This window comes from Fukomys damarensis, unplaced genomic scaffold, assembly GCF_012274545.1.
Source record: "Fukomys damarensis isolate Sample0158 unplaced genomic scaffold, DMR_v1.0_HiC HiC_scaffold_9, whole genome shotgun sequence".
NCBI classification, from domain to species: Eukaryota; Metazoa; Chordata; class Mammalia; order Rodentia; family Bathyergidae; genus Fukomys; species Fukomys damarensis.
Window position 1 is genome coordinate 43,025,261 of NW_022900921.1, and position 17,463 is coordinate 43,042,723.

The 17,463-nt window shown below is 42.0% G+C and overlaps 1 protein-coding gene across 1 annotated transcript; it reads right to left on the reverse strand.

Moving 5' to 3' along the window:
* Positions 1–4,670: 4,670 nt before the first annotated feature.
* On the reverse strand, positions 4,671–14,558 carry Lyg1 (lysozyme g1). The gene is made up of 5 exons (XM_010643201.1): positions 14,516–14,558; positions 11,824–11,928; positions 10,877–11,061; positions 4,962–5,094; positions 4,671–4,789 (listed from the first exon to the last, which is right to left on the reverse strand). Exons 1-5 carry the CDS (start codon positions 14,556–14,558, stop codon positions 4,671–4,673), a joined length of 585 nt encoding a protein of 194 aa, XP_010641503.1.
* Positions 14,559–17,463: the final 2,905 nt, after the last annotated feature.

Genomic DNA, 17,463 nt, shown 5'->3' on the forward strand with positions numbered 1-17,463 from the left:
TCAAGATTCACTGGTAGTCAGCGAGCTGGGCAGTCACAGGTTCTTTTATGCCAATCTTAATGACCAATATCTATAATACGCAAGTCACATATCACACTCCAACATACGTAGGAAACAGAATGGCTAAGAAAGGGTTAGTGGTGGCAGCAGGATTCCAAGAGGAAGAATCAGAAGCTGAGGCAGAGATGTAAAAATGTCACCACATGTGGCCAGATCAGATCAGAGACCAGGTAGAGCTTCTCCAAGTAGGTGCTGGGGTCTACTTTGGACCTTAGAGTTGGTTCAAAGCTGGAGTCTGGAAGGCCAGCAGTTGGAGGGGCCTTGTCAAGCAAGGAGGTGGAGCTGAGCAGGAGCTGGGGCACAGAAAGCTTATCATTCTTGGTGCATTCACCAGCTGGTCCAATGAAATGACAATTCAAGGTGTCTATTAAATATGATGGAAAGCCAAGCACCATCCAACAGAAAGGCAGTTCATACAAATATGATGGTGTGTCCTTGTCCACCTTATTCATTGAATCTGGCCCCACTGTGGGACTTCTGGCTCTTTTCAAAGTCAAGATGACTATGAAAGGTAAACGCTTTAAATGGATTCACACTGAGGCAGCCACAATAGTGCGACTAAAGACCCTCAGGAAGGAGGACTTCCAGAACTGCTTCAAAAAGTGACAAGAACCGTGGGATGAGTATTTGCAGTGAGGGGAGGATTTCAAGGGGAATTCATGGCAAAGTGTCTTTTACTGTACTAAATAATAAAAGGCTTAAATATTCACCATGTGTTTTGGTCACACTTGTTTATGATCCAGGTGAGGAAGTGGCACATCTGTTGGTGTGGTGTGTCTGATGAACTCATGGGCCTTGTTTTCCCTATAGGACTTAGCCATACCCATATGTCTTTGATTTAACTGATTAAATTCACAGGTGGCTGTTTTGATTAGCTAGGTTCATTTTATTTTATCAGAAGATGCCTTGTGGTTGTTCTGTGCAACAGGGAGTTTTTTCTGAGAAGTTTGGTGTGTCCACCATCAGGTGGTGATCTATTTGGACAGATCAGTGACCAGGTCATTCTGCCTCAGCAGTTGTACTCCAAATAGAACATGCTGCTGCTGTATAACATGAAGTTACTCAGAGTAAAGCATAGCCTGAAAGCTACTACTCTATGAAACATGGAGTAACCCAAGCAGGACACAGCTTCCAATGTCCTTCGAATTTCTCCACAACTGTATCTTTAGTTGAACTGAAAATGCATTGAATATTCTGTGCGCACAAACCTTTACAATGAGATGCACTCAAAACATTGCAATTACAGTATCAAGTTGAATATCCTTCACCTGGGATTTTAGAATCACAGGCATTTCCCATTTTGAAATATTTGCATATATATAATGGGATATTTTGGGGATGAGACCCAAGTTTGTTTGTTTGCTTTTTGAGACAAGATCTTGATACATAGTCCAGTCTGGCCTTAACTCACTATATACCAGGCCGGCCTTGACTTCATAGTGATCCTCCTGCTTCAGCTTCCCAGGTTCTGGAATTACAGGCATGCGCCACCACACCTGGCTCTGATGGCCAGCTTTTATCAATGACTCTGCTCTTTCTGGTTATTGGCTCCCTTTGCAACAGAAGTGGAGAATGAAATGCTATCTTCTGCTTTCAAGACCTAAGTCACAATTCATTCCTAATTTCTTCCCCAGTGTTAGGAACCAGACCCAGGACTTTTCATGTGTTAGGCAAGCCCTCTACTACTGAGCTACATCTCTAGCTCCCATTCACTTTTATTCTCTGAAGTTTCCAACATAAAAGCCACCCCATTACTTATATGTTGATAAATGTATTCATTTTTTCCAGAAGAAAGAACAAGTCGCTCTTTTGAGTTCATTAGAGCTTTGGGGGAGAAACTGCACATTGCAGGATGGTGCCTGATTCTGCCCTTGAATGTAGAGGGCATGAGCCACATTCCTTTGCTTGATTACAGCAATCTCAGCTGTTTGCAGGGACAAGCATGGTTGTTACAGTGCTTTTGAGATGGGTTGGTTCATCTGTGCTCACTGTCTTCAGGACAGGGCTTGCTCTGCTCCCCAGGGCTCAGAGACACTGCGACCTAGGGTTTGCAGCTGTCCAAGCCACTCACACACATTCTGTCTATTCCAGGTGACCCTGGAACATCTGTATGACAGCAAAGCTCCACCAGTGCTCCACACAAGAATCACCTGCCTGTGGGCCCTGGGATAGAACAAGCCACTATAACAGAATAAACCCATTATAACAGAATACATGGCGGGGATTCCAGCAGTTCTAAATAAGGCTGGCGCATGAGGAGATGAAAACATTTTTTAACATGAACAGGAATTGGGCTGGCTCTCTGTGGATGGAAGGGTCTCCAGAGCTCCTCCAGCCTTGTCCCCATTCCTTTCCACTCCTCCTGCTCACATATCTTCCCTCAGTCTTTTTTTTTTTTTTGGTACCAGGGATCAAACTTGGGTCCTTGCAGACGCTGGAACCACTGAGCCAAATCCCCGGCCCATCTGCCCTCAATCTTATCCCCTAAAAGACCTGAGTCCTGAGGTTTTCACACAAACCATCACCTGCACTTTTTATTAATTACTCTATGAATGGATTTGAAAGCATCCACTTTGTTTTCAATCATGAATAACAGTTCAAGCCCTTCCCAGTGACCAGTGGAAGGAAATACCTAAAGAAGGACTGGACTAGAGAAAATAGAAATGTATAGACACATTAGGTAAAGTAATGTGGTAGTGGCACACGAGGAGGTAGCTAGCTAATGGGAAACACAAGAGTTGGCTAGAAATGGACCTGAGATATGGGAATTCAGTATGAAACTGAAACTGAATATAGAGAACATGGACAATTCTCTAAGTGATACTGGGACAACCAGATAGCCCCCTCCAAAATTCAGGGGTTACCAAAGTGATAGTTGTTTTTGTTTGTTTGTTTTGAGACAGTATCTCACTATGTAGTACAGGCTGACCTTAAACTTACTTTGTAGCTCAGGCTGGCCTCGAACTCAAGGTGATCCTGCTGCCCCAGCCTCTTGAGTGCTAGGATTATGGTTGTGCACCACCAGGACCAACTATAAAACTAATATTTTAGAAACACAAAAACATTTGAAATTTGTATTACAAGCCAGGCATGGTTACACACACCTATAATCCCAACAACTGAGAGGCTGAGGCAGCATGATGCTACTAGTTTGAGGCCACCCTGGACTATGTAGTGAGTTCAAGGCCAGCCTGAACTACATAGTGAGACCCTGTCTCAAAACAAAAACAAACAAAAAACCACAAATGCTTGTATTACAGAGGGATAAGCTATGGAATGTATTAAAATGTCCTACAACTGGTAAGTAAATAGAAAGATGGCAAAGAATACAGTTTCCAGAGAATAAAAGCAAGTGACTGTTAAACATATGAAAAAATGTTCACCTTCATTCAACATGAAAAAAATTAAAGTTATACTAGGATACCACTTTTTACTAATATCGGGTTAATGAAAAAATTTTAAAACTCTTTCTATATTGAGGCAGTGGGAAAATAAACATTCATGTTTTGTTGCTAAAACTAATATGTTTAAAATGTAATTTTTTTTTTTTTTTGGTACCGGGGATCAAAGTTGGGACCTTGCGCTATGAGGCAGGCGGCGGAACCACTGAGCTAAATCTCTGGCCCGATTAGAGTGTAATTTATCAATGTACTGAATAACAAAAATGAGAGAAAACATGAGATATATAATAAAATAGCATTTGGGAGTGATGAGGTACTGATAAATACCACAAAATGAGTGAGACTCGGAAAAGTGACTAGGGATTCAGATCTGTTCTGGCACACCATTCCGTACGTATCCAGTTGAAAGTTAGCTCAGTTTAGTGCTTTAAAAAATGGTTTTTTTTTTAAGTTTTTTTTTTGTGTTTTGTTTTTGTTTTTTAAAGACAAGATCTCACTATGTAGTTCAGTCTGACCTTGGAGTCATTGTGTAGCCCAGGCCGGTCTTGGACTTGTGGTGATCCTCCTGCCTTAGTCTCCTGAGTACTGGGATTATATGCGTGCGCCACCATGTCTGGCTAGTGCTTTTTTTTTTTAATCAAACATTCTTCCCTCTTTGTACTGTCTGAGAATCATCAATCTCAACAAAACAGGAAATGGGGATATTGCTCAGCGGTAGAGCATATGCTTAGTATGCACAAGACACTTCTCAAAAGAAGTTCAAATGGTCAATGAGTATATGAAAAATGCCCAATATCTTTAGCCACGAAGGAAATGCAAATGAAAACTGCTTTCAGACCCCAGCTTACCCCTTGCAGAGTGGCTATTATCAAGAAGAATACAAGAAACAATGTATGCTGGTGAAGATGTGGGGAAACCGAACCCTCCTACATTTCTGATACAAATCTAAACCAGAACAACCACTGTGGAAATAAGTATGGAGAATTTTCCAAAACTAAAAACAGAAGGACCATTAGATCAGCTATACCTCTCCAGGTATAATCTCATAAGAATTAAGGACAACACACAAGACCACAGAGTTCAATTCTTCCTTTAATGTGATTCATAGCCATTTTGACGACCTTCCGGTCAACCTCAGACTGTAGTGGCAGCCCCACTGGCTAGCTTTTTCCACATAACAGTTGAATGAACCGGGGTTTCACCAGAGTACTAGAAGCCATGTCTCTTGAAGTATTTGGCGCGTGCAAGGACATCATTGCAGAAGTCACATCTCAGGTCCTGGCCACTTCGGACAAAGCCAGCACCCCCACTGTAGGAGCACAACCCACCTGAAATGAAGGTGATAGGTTAATTCCAGGGGGCCTGGCAGCCCCTTGTTGCTGCAGGATAATCAGGAAAACAAATCTTAGATTCTCTTTCCTGACTGCCTAGCAGAAGGCAATTGTGGTTTGAGGGAGTGTAATGCAAGTATTAAATTTGCATGGATTCCGTTATACGTACCTCTCAGGTACTGGTCTGGGGTCCAGGTTGGAAATGTCCTCTGAATTTCTTTGATTCTAGTAGTCAGAACCTTAGTCATCTGGGAAACCTGGGACTCACTGATCCAGGATTTGGGAGCAAAATCATTTGTGTCCTAGAGGCAAAGAAGCAGAGGAAAAAATGGGTTAGCTGGGGTGGGGTGTGGGGTGTGCCAGGCCATGTGCTCAGTGTCTTCCTTTCCTCTCCCCTCTGCTCTTCTCATTCCACCTCTCGTGGAACCAATGCCAGCTTTGATTTCCCCGGGGGATTAAAGAGTAAAGCTACCTACACCTATAAGGGCCACCACTGTCAAAGACACAAAAGACAAGCATCGGTGAGGATGTGGGGGAACTGGAATACTCACATGCTGTTGAAGGGCATGAAAAGTGATACACCCACCATGGGAAGCAGTGCGGAGGTTCCCCAGAAAATTAAACTTAGAAATACACGTGATCTAGCAACTTCATGTCTGGGTATTTATCCAAAATAACTGAAATCAGGATCTCGAGGATAGTAGCACTCCTATATTCGCTCCGGGGCCATGCACACAGCCAAATGATAGGAACAACCAAGTGTCCGTGACAGATGAGTGGAGAGAAAGAGGTGGCACATACATACCATGGGGTATTGTTCAGCCTCACAAAGAGGCTTGTACCAAGGACAATGTATAGATAACCGTTGAGAGCGTCAGACTAAGTGAAATAAACTGGCCACAGGAAGACAAAAGTTAAATACCACATGATTCTACTCACACGAGGGGTCTGAAACAGTCCAACGTACAGACACAAAGAACAGATGTTCTAGACTAGGCTAGGAGGAAAGGGAAATGTAGAGCTGCTAGTTAACATGTGTAAAATTTCAGCTTTGCCACAAAAATGTTCTAGAAATCTGATGTGCAATATTGTACATGGAATTAATGCTACTGTATGATGTACAGTATGGTATTTATATTTATTTATTTTGGTGCTGGGGATCAAACTCAGGGAGGGCCTTGCACTTGCGAGGCAGTTGGTGGCATCATGGAGCTAAATCCCCAGTCCCAGTAAGGTATTTTAAATAAAATCTATAAAGAGATCTCATGTTAAACATCCCAACCAAGAAAAAATATGTTAAGCGACAGTTTGGGCTAAGGAACGATGAACGGTCATTGCATCGCTGCCTCAGGGTAAGGGTGCGAGGTCCAGCTGGAGACCAGAGATGACTGAGTTTGTGTAGATACCACTGCAGTGCCCTTCAATGCTGCAAATTCAAAACTCCCCATTAAAAAGAGGCTGTCTGACCTGGAAATTTTCTTTCCAGTGATGGGGGTGTCTGAGAGGACTTCTAATCTGTTTTATATCCCTTTGGTTTTCACTCTCACCCTGGGTTCAGATTATTTAGGAGAAATGTCTCAATTCTGGGATTCTATTTCATCTTCAAAGGAAGCCAACTCATCCTTTTCCCTAAGAACCAGGTGTTACAAAGGAGCCAGCAGGGGGCAGCAGTAATAATGCCAACCCTGGCCTCACAAGATGTCTTTTGTTCCAGGTGTATGGTTTCCAGAGTGATTTTTACACTCCCTTGTGAGTCCATTTCCTCGTTTGTCAAGTTTGGATTGTGGATCCTCAAATCAATGAGATAAGTTATTTGAGAGAACTTTGATTTACAGTTTCATACAAGGAACTACTGATGTAAAACCAATTTAAGAATCATGTAATGATAAATGTTCTTAAAAGTTTAAGAAATGACTGTGATTCTCACAGGTTTCTCGGCAATAGTCTGAGATACAGTAGGAAGATACAGTGGACTCAACTTTGCTGTCATCGATCCCTGTTGAGAATTCATCAGTGCATTCTGACCAGTTTCTCAGAGGTCTCTTCCCAAGGTATGCCAGAATATCAGTCAACAAAATTGAAGATGTAATTAAAAACCTAACAACAACAACAACAACAACAACAAGCCTAGGCCCTGATGGATTCACTGCTGAATTCTACAAGATATTTATAGAAGACCTAATGCCACTACTTCTCAAACTCAGATTGAAAAGGAAGCAACACTCCCAAATTCATTCCTGGAAGCAAGCATTACTCTGATACAGAAGCTAGAGAAGGATCCAACCAAAAAAGAGAACTACAGGCCAATCTCCCTAACAAACATAGATGCAAAAATCCTCAATAAGATACTGGCAACCAGAATAAAGAAAATCATCAAGAAGGTTATACACTGTAAGCAAGGTGGACTTATCCCAGGGATGCAGGGATGGTTTAACATACACAAATCAATTAGTGTAATATACTATATTAACAGAGCCATGGACAAAAATCATATGACCCTCCCAACAGATGCAGAAAAAAACATTTGATAAGGTTCAACATCCTTTTGTGATTAAAAAAAAAACCCTACAGAAAATGGGAATAGATGGTCTTTATCTCAATCTGATAACAACCATCTACAGCAAAACAATAGCCAATATCATGCTAAACAAAAAATAAAAGAATTCATTCTAAAATCAGGAACAAGACAAGGATGTCCACTGTCACCACTCTTGATCAATATAATTCTAGAAACATTAGCCAGAGCAATTAGACAAGAGAAAGAGATAAAAGGGATAAGGATAAGAAAGTAAGAAGTTAAATTCTCATTATATGTAGATGACATGATACTCTACAGAAATGATCCCAAAAGTTCCACAAAAAGACTTCTAGATTTAATAACCAAATTCAGTACTGTAGCTGGATACAAAGTCAACCCTAAAAATTCAGTAGCCTTCCTGTACACAAATAACAAACTCATTGAGAGAGGAATTAGAAAACTACAATTTTCATAACAACATCCAAAAAAATGAAATACCCAGGAATCTAATAAAGGAAGTAGAACACTTTTACATGGAAAACTATGGTACTCTGAGAAAGGAAATTAAAGAGGATATCAGGAAATGGAAAGGTATCCCTTTCTTGGGTAAGAAGAACCAATATAGTGAAAATGGCCATACTTCCAAAATTGTTATACAGATTTAAAGCAATTCTTATCAAAATTCTAATAGTATATCTCACAGAATTAGAAAAAAATAATCCTAAAGTTCATTTGAAACCAGAAGAGATCTATAATAGCAAAGGCAATTATGGGCAACAAAGTCAAGGCAGAGATATGACAATTCCTGACTTGAAATTATACTACAAAGCTACTGTGATAAAAACAGCATGGCACTGGCAAAACAAAAATAAAAACAGGACCAAGGGAACATACTAACAGATACAGAAACAACTCCAGACATACTCAGCCACCTCATCTTTGACAAAGGAGCTGAACACCTTCACTGGAAAAAGATGGTCTTTTTAATAAATGGTACTGGAAAAACTGGCTTTCCACACCCTGAATATTGAAACTAGACCTGTATCTTTCACCATGCACTAACCTAAAATCAAAATGGATCAAAGATCTAAATATTAAAACAGAAATACTAAATCTGCTGGAAGAGAGAATAGGTAGAAGTCTCCAAGACATTGGTGTAGGCAAAGACTATGAGCAAAACCTCAGTTGCACAGGAACTACCACAAAGAATCAACAACAGGGATCTCATCTTATTAAAAAGTTTTTGCACAACAAGAGAAACCACCAACAGGATGAAGAGACAACCCACAGTGTGGGAAAAAATTCTTGCCTACTGTTCCTCAAAGGACTACTATCTAGAATATATAAAGAACGCAAAAGTCAGATCCCCTCAAATTTGAAGACCCAATCCAAAAGCAGGCATCTGAAATTAATAGATACTTCTCAGATGAAGAAGTAGAAATGGCCAATAAATATATGAAAAAGTGTTCAACATCACTGGTCCTTGGAGAGATGCAGATGAAAACAACATTGAGATTGTACCTCACCTCAGAAAGAATGGCTGCTATCAAGAAATCAACCAATAACAAATGCTGTGGGGCTGTGGGGAAAAAGTAACCCTTCTCCACTGCTGGTGGGCATGTAGACTGGTGCAATTGTTACTGAAAGAATCAGTGACACACAGAGAGGCAGTAGAATGGAAGAAAAATGACAAATTTACTTGTTGATAAGGGTTTGCACATAAGCTGTGCCTGGATCAATGATGTACTGGGTTACAACTCCTCTTTTCATAGGATTTTACAGCCTTGACTTCATTTGGGTGGTTACATTTCATTCTCACAGTTCAAATCATGATCACAGGACAGTTAACTTTCAACCCAGATGTAACAGTTCTTTGCAGTTGGGGAGTTTACCTTTAAGATTTGCCTAGTTATTTATTCTAGTCCGTAGGAAGAGAGGCATTCAGGGTCAGGGGAGCAAACATTAGTGATGGGTTCTTTCATCTAGACACTCTTACAATCATGTGGCTCCAGTGTCTTTGGAGCTCAAGGTCTTGATGTGCCCTGTTATCTCAGGGTAAGACCAAATGCCTCATTCAGCAATTAGTGCCTTTGGTGCCCATCAGTTCTGAGCAAAACAAACTGCTGTTAGAGACAGCAGAAGCCATTTTACATTGTAACACTTTATAGGTTTTTGCTATTTATGAAAGTTTTCCCTATCACAACCACTGTGGAAATCAAGGTGGAGATTTCTTAAAGGACTAAAACTGGAGGTTCCATTAGACTTCCCCTTGTTGGTATCTTCCCAAAAGAATTAAAAGAATTGGGTCAGGGACTTAGCTCAGTGGCGCTGCCACCTGCCTCACAAGTTCAAGGTCCCAAGTTTGATCCCCAAGCAAACAAACAAAAAAATTAAAAGAATCATACTACGCAATATAGGCACATCGATAGTCATAGCAGCACAGTTTGTAATAGATAAATCTTGGAAACAGCCCAAATGCTCAACCAATGAATGGATAAAAAAGATGTGTTTTTATACAATGAAGTACTACTGTGCCATAAAGAAGGATGAGCTTGAGACATTTATAGATAAATGGATATGCCTTGAGACCATACTCTTATGAAAAATAAATCAAACACGCAGTTTTAAATACTGCATTGCTTCTCTGGTGTAAGAAACCAAAAGTTGAAATAAGGACTAAAATATAATAGATATTGCGAAATGGGGAGAAAATGTTCAATTGGGAAGAGGAACAAGGGAGGAGGGAGGGGAAAAAGAAAGAAGGGACAAGAAAAAAGAGAAAAAGGAAAAAATGGAAACAAAGCACTTGTACATAAGGGAGGAGGGGTGGGGGAAAATAAGAAACAAGGTATATCATGTACTGGTACAAATTTCCTATGATAAATGTTATCGTTATGTATATCTAAAATACTGATAAATGTTTTGCTAAACAAAACAAGTTATGCCAGGCAAAGATAGTACACAAATAAAACTTGGCCTTCAGAAAGAGTTGTGTGGGGGAAAAGAACGTAGCATTTGTTGCCTATCTACCAGATACCAGGCACTTTTTCCACATTATTTCATTAAATCTTCATAATAATCTAAGAGAATGGTATTTTAGGGCTAAGGCTACAGTTCAGCAGTAGAGCATTTGCCTAGCATGTACAAGGCTCTGGGTTTGACCTGTAGCAATAGAAATAAAAGAATGACATTTTATTGACCAGGAAACAGAGCCTAATGAGGTTAAATGACGTACTGAAGGTCATATGGCTAGGAATGAACACAGCAAGGATACCATCTCTATGTTTTTCCTGCCCCTGACTTGTTAGAAATCCAGAATAGGGTGCCCAGGCTGATATTATGAAAATACAGCATTATTTAATTGAAAAGAAATTGCGGCTCCAAGTGAGGCAAAAATGGTGCAGCTAGTATCTTTCAGGCAGAACTGAGAACTCCAAACTCTGGGCAGGATTACCTAAGGTGTATTCTACGGAGCTATGCTGTGAACAGCAGAAACAGGCAGGGATGTCTTTGCATTGTGTCACCCGCAGAAGGGCCACACATGATACTGACTGATGGAGAGCTACCTGTACCACGTTGACTGGAACACCCATGTTGACTGGAACACTGCCCCGGAGAGACTCCCTGGACAGTACCCCAGCGATCACTGCAGGATCCATGCAGTACTTCCGGCCAACCATCTGCACCATGGGCTGGTATCTCAGCAGGTAAGGCAGGTCTATTTCAGCCAGCCTTTCAGAAGCACGGACTCCTAGAAGCAGGAGGAAGGATACAGTTCAGGGTAACTTACTCAAAAGGGAGCCGGTGAGGAGAGAGAGACCTGGTAGCCCAGGGTTTCATCCTAAATCCCCGGTGACACTCCCTGACCTGAGATTAAGATCCTCTTCCTGAGATTGAGCCAGGGTACCTTCCATGCCTCTCCTGAGACAGATGTCCTCTGTGGCCACCCCTCAGTCAGGCTTCTGATGCAATTCTGTGGCCATGGGCACTACTGGGCCCCTCCTAATCACCCCAGACAGGGTTCCCATCAAAATGTTCAGTGCCCATCCCTCTGCCAGGTGGGCATATACTGTAGAGGGAGTTCCGCTAAACACTTCAAGAAGTCCTTGGAGGCCCGCCCCCTCAATGGCTTTGCCTGATTGGCCACCTTTCCACTCCTAAGTGACACCAAGAAATCACGTGTGTTTAACCCCTTATCTAACAAGAATGCTAGGAACAATGAAAATTGACACTAATTTAGCTGGCTGGCCTCACCTTCTAAGCATGTATGGTTTATGAAGCACTCTCATTCCATGGCACTGATCAGAGTTCACCACAACACTATAAAGATTGTCACCCCCACCATTCAAAGGAGGTTTGGGGAAGCTGAGTGACTTTGTTGGAGAAGCACAGCCAGGACTCTGAAAAGGTCTTTGGAGTCAAGGTCCAGTGTTCTCACCATTCCTTGGCTTGGGTCATAGCAGCAGCCTAGAGGCTGCATCAAAAGAGCAAGAGGAGATGGAGATATAACTACCACAGTAGGTCAGGCCATAACGTCTTCCAATCCCACAGGATGCTCCAGGGGTGTCCAGGGCTCGGATGTTCCCGTAGCACCCCCAGTTGCTGCTTTCAGATGAGTCTGCAGATTGAGAGAGCTTTAGCTTTAGGCACTGCACTAGAATAGTCCTCACCATCCTTCTGTTTACAAATGAAATGACATTAAAAAAGGCAACTATGACTGATGAATAATAAGAATTTGAGTCTGTAATCAAAACTATAGGAATTTATCCAACAGTATCCTAAGAAATTATCACAGACAATGCTATGATACTAAATTCTCCCCTCCTGTCCTGCAGACATGAGGAGCTACTGCGGCAGTTCTGATCTTTGCAAAGCTCAGGGGCTGTCTGATGCTGCTGGGTATGGGTCTTGGAATAAATCAGAGATTATCTGTTTCCTGAACTCTAGTCTTCATCTTATCTCCCTCAGCGTACTCTGAAACATTCACGACTCCTTGGTCCTGCGAGATGTTCATGGAGAACATCTAGAGAAACACAGATAACACTAGAGTCTCAGGGAATCTCAACTCAGACCCCGAGGAAAGTCACTGCCCATATACTTCACCTTCATAGCTTCACCTTCTCTTGGTGCATTCTAGATGGAGACCCTAGGTTGAAAAGAGGGGGTGTGCATGTGAGGCATAGGGCCAGGTCTCTACATGGCAGGGTCTCTCTTCTGCTTTTTCCCTGTCTCTCTTTGCATCTTTCTTGTTTTTGTTTTTTGTTTTTTTTTTTTTTTTTTTTTTTTGTACTGGGGATTGAACTCTGGTCCTTGCGCTTGCAAGGCAGGCCACCAAACCGCTGAGCTAAATCCCCGGCCCTGCATCTTTCTTTACTGGGAGTTTAGTCGCCACTGAAAGGGAGATGTTGTTTTAGACACTACTGAAATTTTACAAAGGCCCTGTAAGAGAAGAGTGTTTCTTCTTTTCACACCTGAATGAGGGTTGATGAGTACTAATAATAGATAACTGAACCTCTATATCTGTGGGTTCTGAACCTATGGTTTCTTTCTTTCTTTCTTTTTTTTTTTTTTGGTACTGGGGATCAAACTCGGGACCTTGCACTGTGAGGTAGGTGGTGGAACCATTGAGCTAAATCACCAGCTCATCTGCACCTATGGTTTCAACTAATTGGAAATAAAAAATTTTTAGGAAAAATATTGCCTGTTCTGAACGAGCACAGACTTTGGTGCTTGTCATTATTCACTAAGTAATACAGTTTAACAAACATTTGCATAGCCTTTGTATTATATTAGCAATGATATGTAATCTAGATAGGTAACTTAATGAGGATGGGAGGACTAGCGCAGGTTCTGTGAAGACGCCACTCCATTTCATAGAAGGGACTTGAGCGTCTGAAGATCTGGGTATCTTGTATCCTGACTCATGACTATAAATTCACAGTGGGGACTGGATAAGGGCATGTGAGCCAGTAATAAGATACCTTTACGTGCCAGGAAATTGTTCCCTGTAAGAAATTTCTCATCACTGTAAGTCAATAAGAACTTCTCAGTAGAGTCCTTTCTGAAATAGTATTTTTTTCAATAATAAGGATTTTTTTCTTTTCTATCATATAATATTCATATCATATTCGTGATACATAATACATTCATCTTATTCTTTGACTCAAGCATGTTGCCTTGTCAAATCTTAATGATTTGGACATCTTTGGAAATACATCTACCGCATATATCAATATGTGGTCCATTTGTTTGCATAAATGCGTTTCTAGGTTAAGTGTTCTTATGGCCTCAAGGGGTCAATGTCCAGTAATACTAGTATTTTAGAGTAAATGCTTCTACCTCCCAAACTTGGGATGAGTGATGTGGAAATGAAAAGACCTGGTGCTTTATGAGTATATTAAAAATTGAACAAGCCAATGTGTTCTTTTAATTTTTTAAAACCAGTACGCTTTTGTCTTTCTGATTGGTCACAAATGTCCTCAAGTCATGCTTGGTTGTCACTCCTTGCTCCTGCCCTTGTGCACTGCTCCCTAGCCACATTCTGTGATGCTCAACTTTCCTCATATTCCTGGTGCTTAGCACCTTGTAGGAATTTAAAAATATTTGTTAAAGGACTGAGCCAATGAATGAATGAATGTAAGGCATTTTTAAATTTAGAGAAAGGAGAAGTTTTGTACCTTCTGAGGAACTATGATTCCTCATTTTATTTATCAAAGAACTAATGCTTTCACTTTTTGTCCCAGCTGCAAGGAACGTTAGGCCCAATGCAGAAGCACAATGGCAGCAGCTGGGTGGTTTATTGGCTTGGGCCCATCTTGACAGCTTTTCTACTAGTTTTCCATTTGAATTACATAAATCTTATTGCTGCAACCACTTCAACCTTTCAGTGGAATACACGGTCTATAAATAAATTCAACCGATACTTTTTATAGTGGGAAATTGGTCCTTATTATTGGTGTATGATTAAAGTCTGGGCTCGAGCAACCCTGTTTTAAAGTCCACCCCGAATTCTGGGGAAACCCAACCTTTCATGAGGTATTGGGGGAGAGACTGCTTGTCAGTGACCATTCCTAACTCCAGGGTTTACTGGGCATTTTAGAAGAAAGATAACATTTCCGCTGCAATTTAGGGCATTACAGTACCACTATGTTCTTGTGCTTCCTTGTCCCATCTCCAAGGTGGTTTGAAAAATAAAACTCACTCACCAGTCAGGGCCAGGAGGCCCAGAAGCAGCCACAATACAGACATATTGAAGATCTGGTTCCGCTGCTCCTGAAATGCTTTGAAAATGAACATTAGCTTGAAGATGTAAAAAGTCCATCATTGTCATTATAGTGTGTAACATTTCTTGGCAGGGGAAAATGAATGGAACAGGTTTTCCCATATCAGAAGTAGGAAAAACAATGAGCAAAATCACCATCATACACACACATGAAGCAAAAGTAGGACAAGTGCTCCATCTTTCCTTAAAGAGGAGATTTCTACTTGTACCACAGGGATGAGACACAGCATCAAGACACCGAGAGCCAGCAAGAAGTCAAGATACTTTCATTCTGGATGACCAGAAATACCAGGACCCACTCAAGTCCCTGAAAAGCCAACTTTTGATGTGTCTTATCCAAAGGGCCTCTTCATTACCCAACGATAATGTGCAAAGAAGAGTTTTGGGTTGCTGGTGTCCCTGCTTTGGGTTCTTTGCCCTTTAGGTAGGAGAACGGGTCAATTGTTCTTGGTGCCTCGGGACATATGCTGATTCTTTACTTGGAGATGAAGGAAGGAGTCAGAAGTCATTCCCCATTGCTCTTGTCCCCACATCTCCAGATCACCTTAGTCACCTTGAATGGTGTTCTTTGTTCTTCCTCTTTAGCACACTCCTAGCCCACCCACGCTGGGGATCCAATCCGGGGTCTTCACACTGAGGTATATCCCCAGACTTTTTAAAAATTTTATCACAGGGTCTAAGTCACTCAGTTGCCTAGGCTGGGCTCTTAACTTGCAATCCTTCTGCCTCAGCCTCCCAGAGTTCTGGGATTATAGGCATGCACCACCATGCCCATCTTGTAAAAACTCTTGAGCCAGAACTCAGGAGGATAGAAAGATAACCACCTGAGAAGCCAGGTCAGGGGCAGGGGCCCTAGATGAACTCAGCAAGTGCTTGCTCGAGGGGAGAATGGATAACCACCCATGGTCAAGCATGTGCTCCCTGCTTTCTCTCTCTCAGCCCAATGCCTCCTCTCCACATTTTGCACCTTGCATGAGTACAAGGAGCCCCAGCTCTCCCAGCACCCACTACACACGCACACACACACACACACCAGAACAGCTCACAGTTGGCTGGACCCCTGCCCCACAGCATCCACCTCCACCAACCTTTTCTGTTGTCTTTCAGGATCAGCAGAGCCCACAGCCTGTCATTTGGAGTTATTACTATCATTACCTGCAGGAGCCTGTGTGGCAACTTGGTGCTTTGCATATTTCTTTTGTGGTGTTTAGAAACAAACCTAGGTCCTTGCTCAGGCAAGATCTCTACTATTAAGCTGTAACCCCAGCCCTCTTTTGGTTCAAAGTTATTTTTATGGGCAATTTCCTCCAAATACTCAGGAAGACATGATGTCCTCAGATAGAAAGTTCCATAATAGTCATTGTTGTTTTGGTGGTTTATTTGTTTTGCGGTACTGGTGATTAAATCCAGGGCCTTCACAATGAGCTACATACCCTATAGCCCTTTGAAATTTCATTCTTTGCTTTTAACACAGGGTCTCACTAAGACACTCAGTTGCCCAGGCTGGGCCTCTAACTTGCCATCTTCCTGCCTCAGCCTCCCAGAGTGCTGGGATGACAGAAATATTCCACCACAGCTAATGAGTTCCATCTTCTTAAAGGAGCAGAGGGCCTTCAGATGAAGCCACACTTTTAGCCTCTTTTCCCTGCAACATTAGGGTGGTCTGTGGATTTTGCTTAGTTGAACAGAAAATGTCACGCTCAGTTGTCAGGAAGGTACAGGAACTTAGGTTTTTAGCTGTGTTGGTGGAACCCTAGGATTGAATCCACAGGAATGAATTATTCAGCATCCCTGAGCCCCCCGCACTGATTGCAAGAGGACAATCAATTCAGGAAAAAAGAATGGAGAAAGCTGCTCTGGCACAGAAAAAGCCCACAGTCTCATGAAATCTGTCTTACACATGTATCTCACTGGTTTCATGGAAAGGAGCCTTAGAAAAAAGCACTGCTTGCAATCAAATGCTAAGCCTAGGGTGTTTCACTCTTTCCAGGCTTTTCTAGGAAAGAAAGATGCTTCCCCTTGGAAACTCAACACAGCTTTTGTTGCAACATGAGAGCCACCTTATTTTCCAAACACAGAACTGACTTCTGTGCTGAGCAGGAATGCCTGAGTTTGTGCAAATAAATGTGCCAGTTATTAAGTAGCCCAGTCACTTTCTGGTTGTCCATGAGACCAGAATCTTTTTCAGTTACATCAGGGAAGAGCAAGAAGTGTCAATGCACTTCTCATATGAATGGGCAAAATGTTCCACCCCAAAACCTATAAACATAGTAGTAAAAGGAATCCAAACTCCATGACCCAACTTCACAGGTGCCCAAAAGCACTATTTGGAAGGAAGTATTGAGGCATCATGGGGTGTGCCCGTGGACTGTCCACTGGTTACCTAGAGTGAATTTATTAATACCTCTGTGGCTCCCTGGACACTATGACAGTGCCAGTCCAGGTCAAATATGGCATCTTGATGCCAAGCACAATATATATGGTAGCATCACTCTTCTGCCACCTTGAAGAGCAAGCCAGTAGCTCACAGCAGGGGGCTGTTAACAGGCCGGAGCAACGTGCCACCCTAGAAAGTGGCAACCAGAGCCAAGTTCCTGGTGGCCTTGATCAGGATGTCTTCCTCTACCTAACTTCTTTCCACGACATTTTCTAATTCTCAAAGCATTGTTTAGATTCATAAGAGACAAGAATCATTCCTTCCTTTGCTCAACAGTTTTCCTGGAAAAAGTAGAAAGAAGGGACTTTGATCTTTGTGGTTCTCGCTATAGAAATCCCATTCCTTTTCCATGAATGCTCTTGATCTTCATCTTAACCTTGAATGAGAGCACCCCAGGTCCTCGGGGCCCTCCAACTAGCTTGGAATTGTGCTGC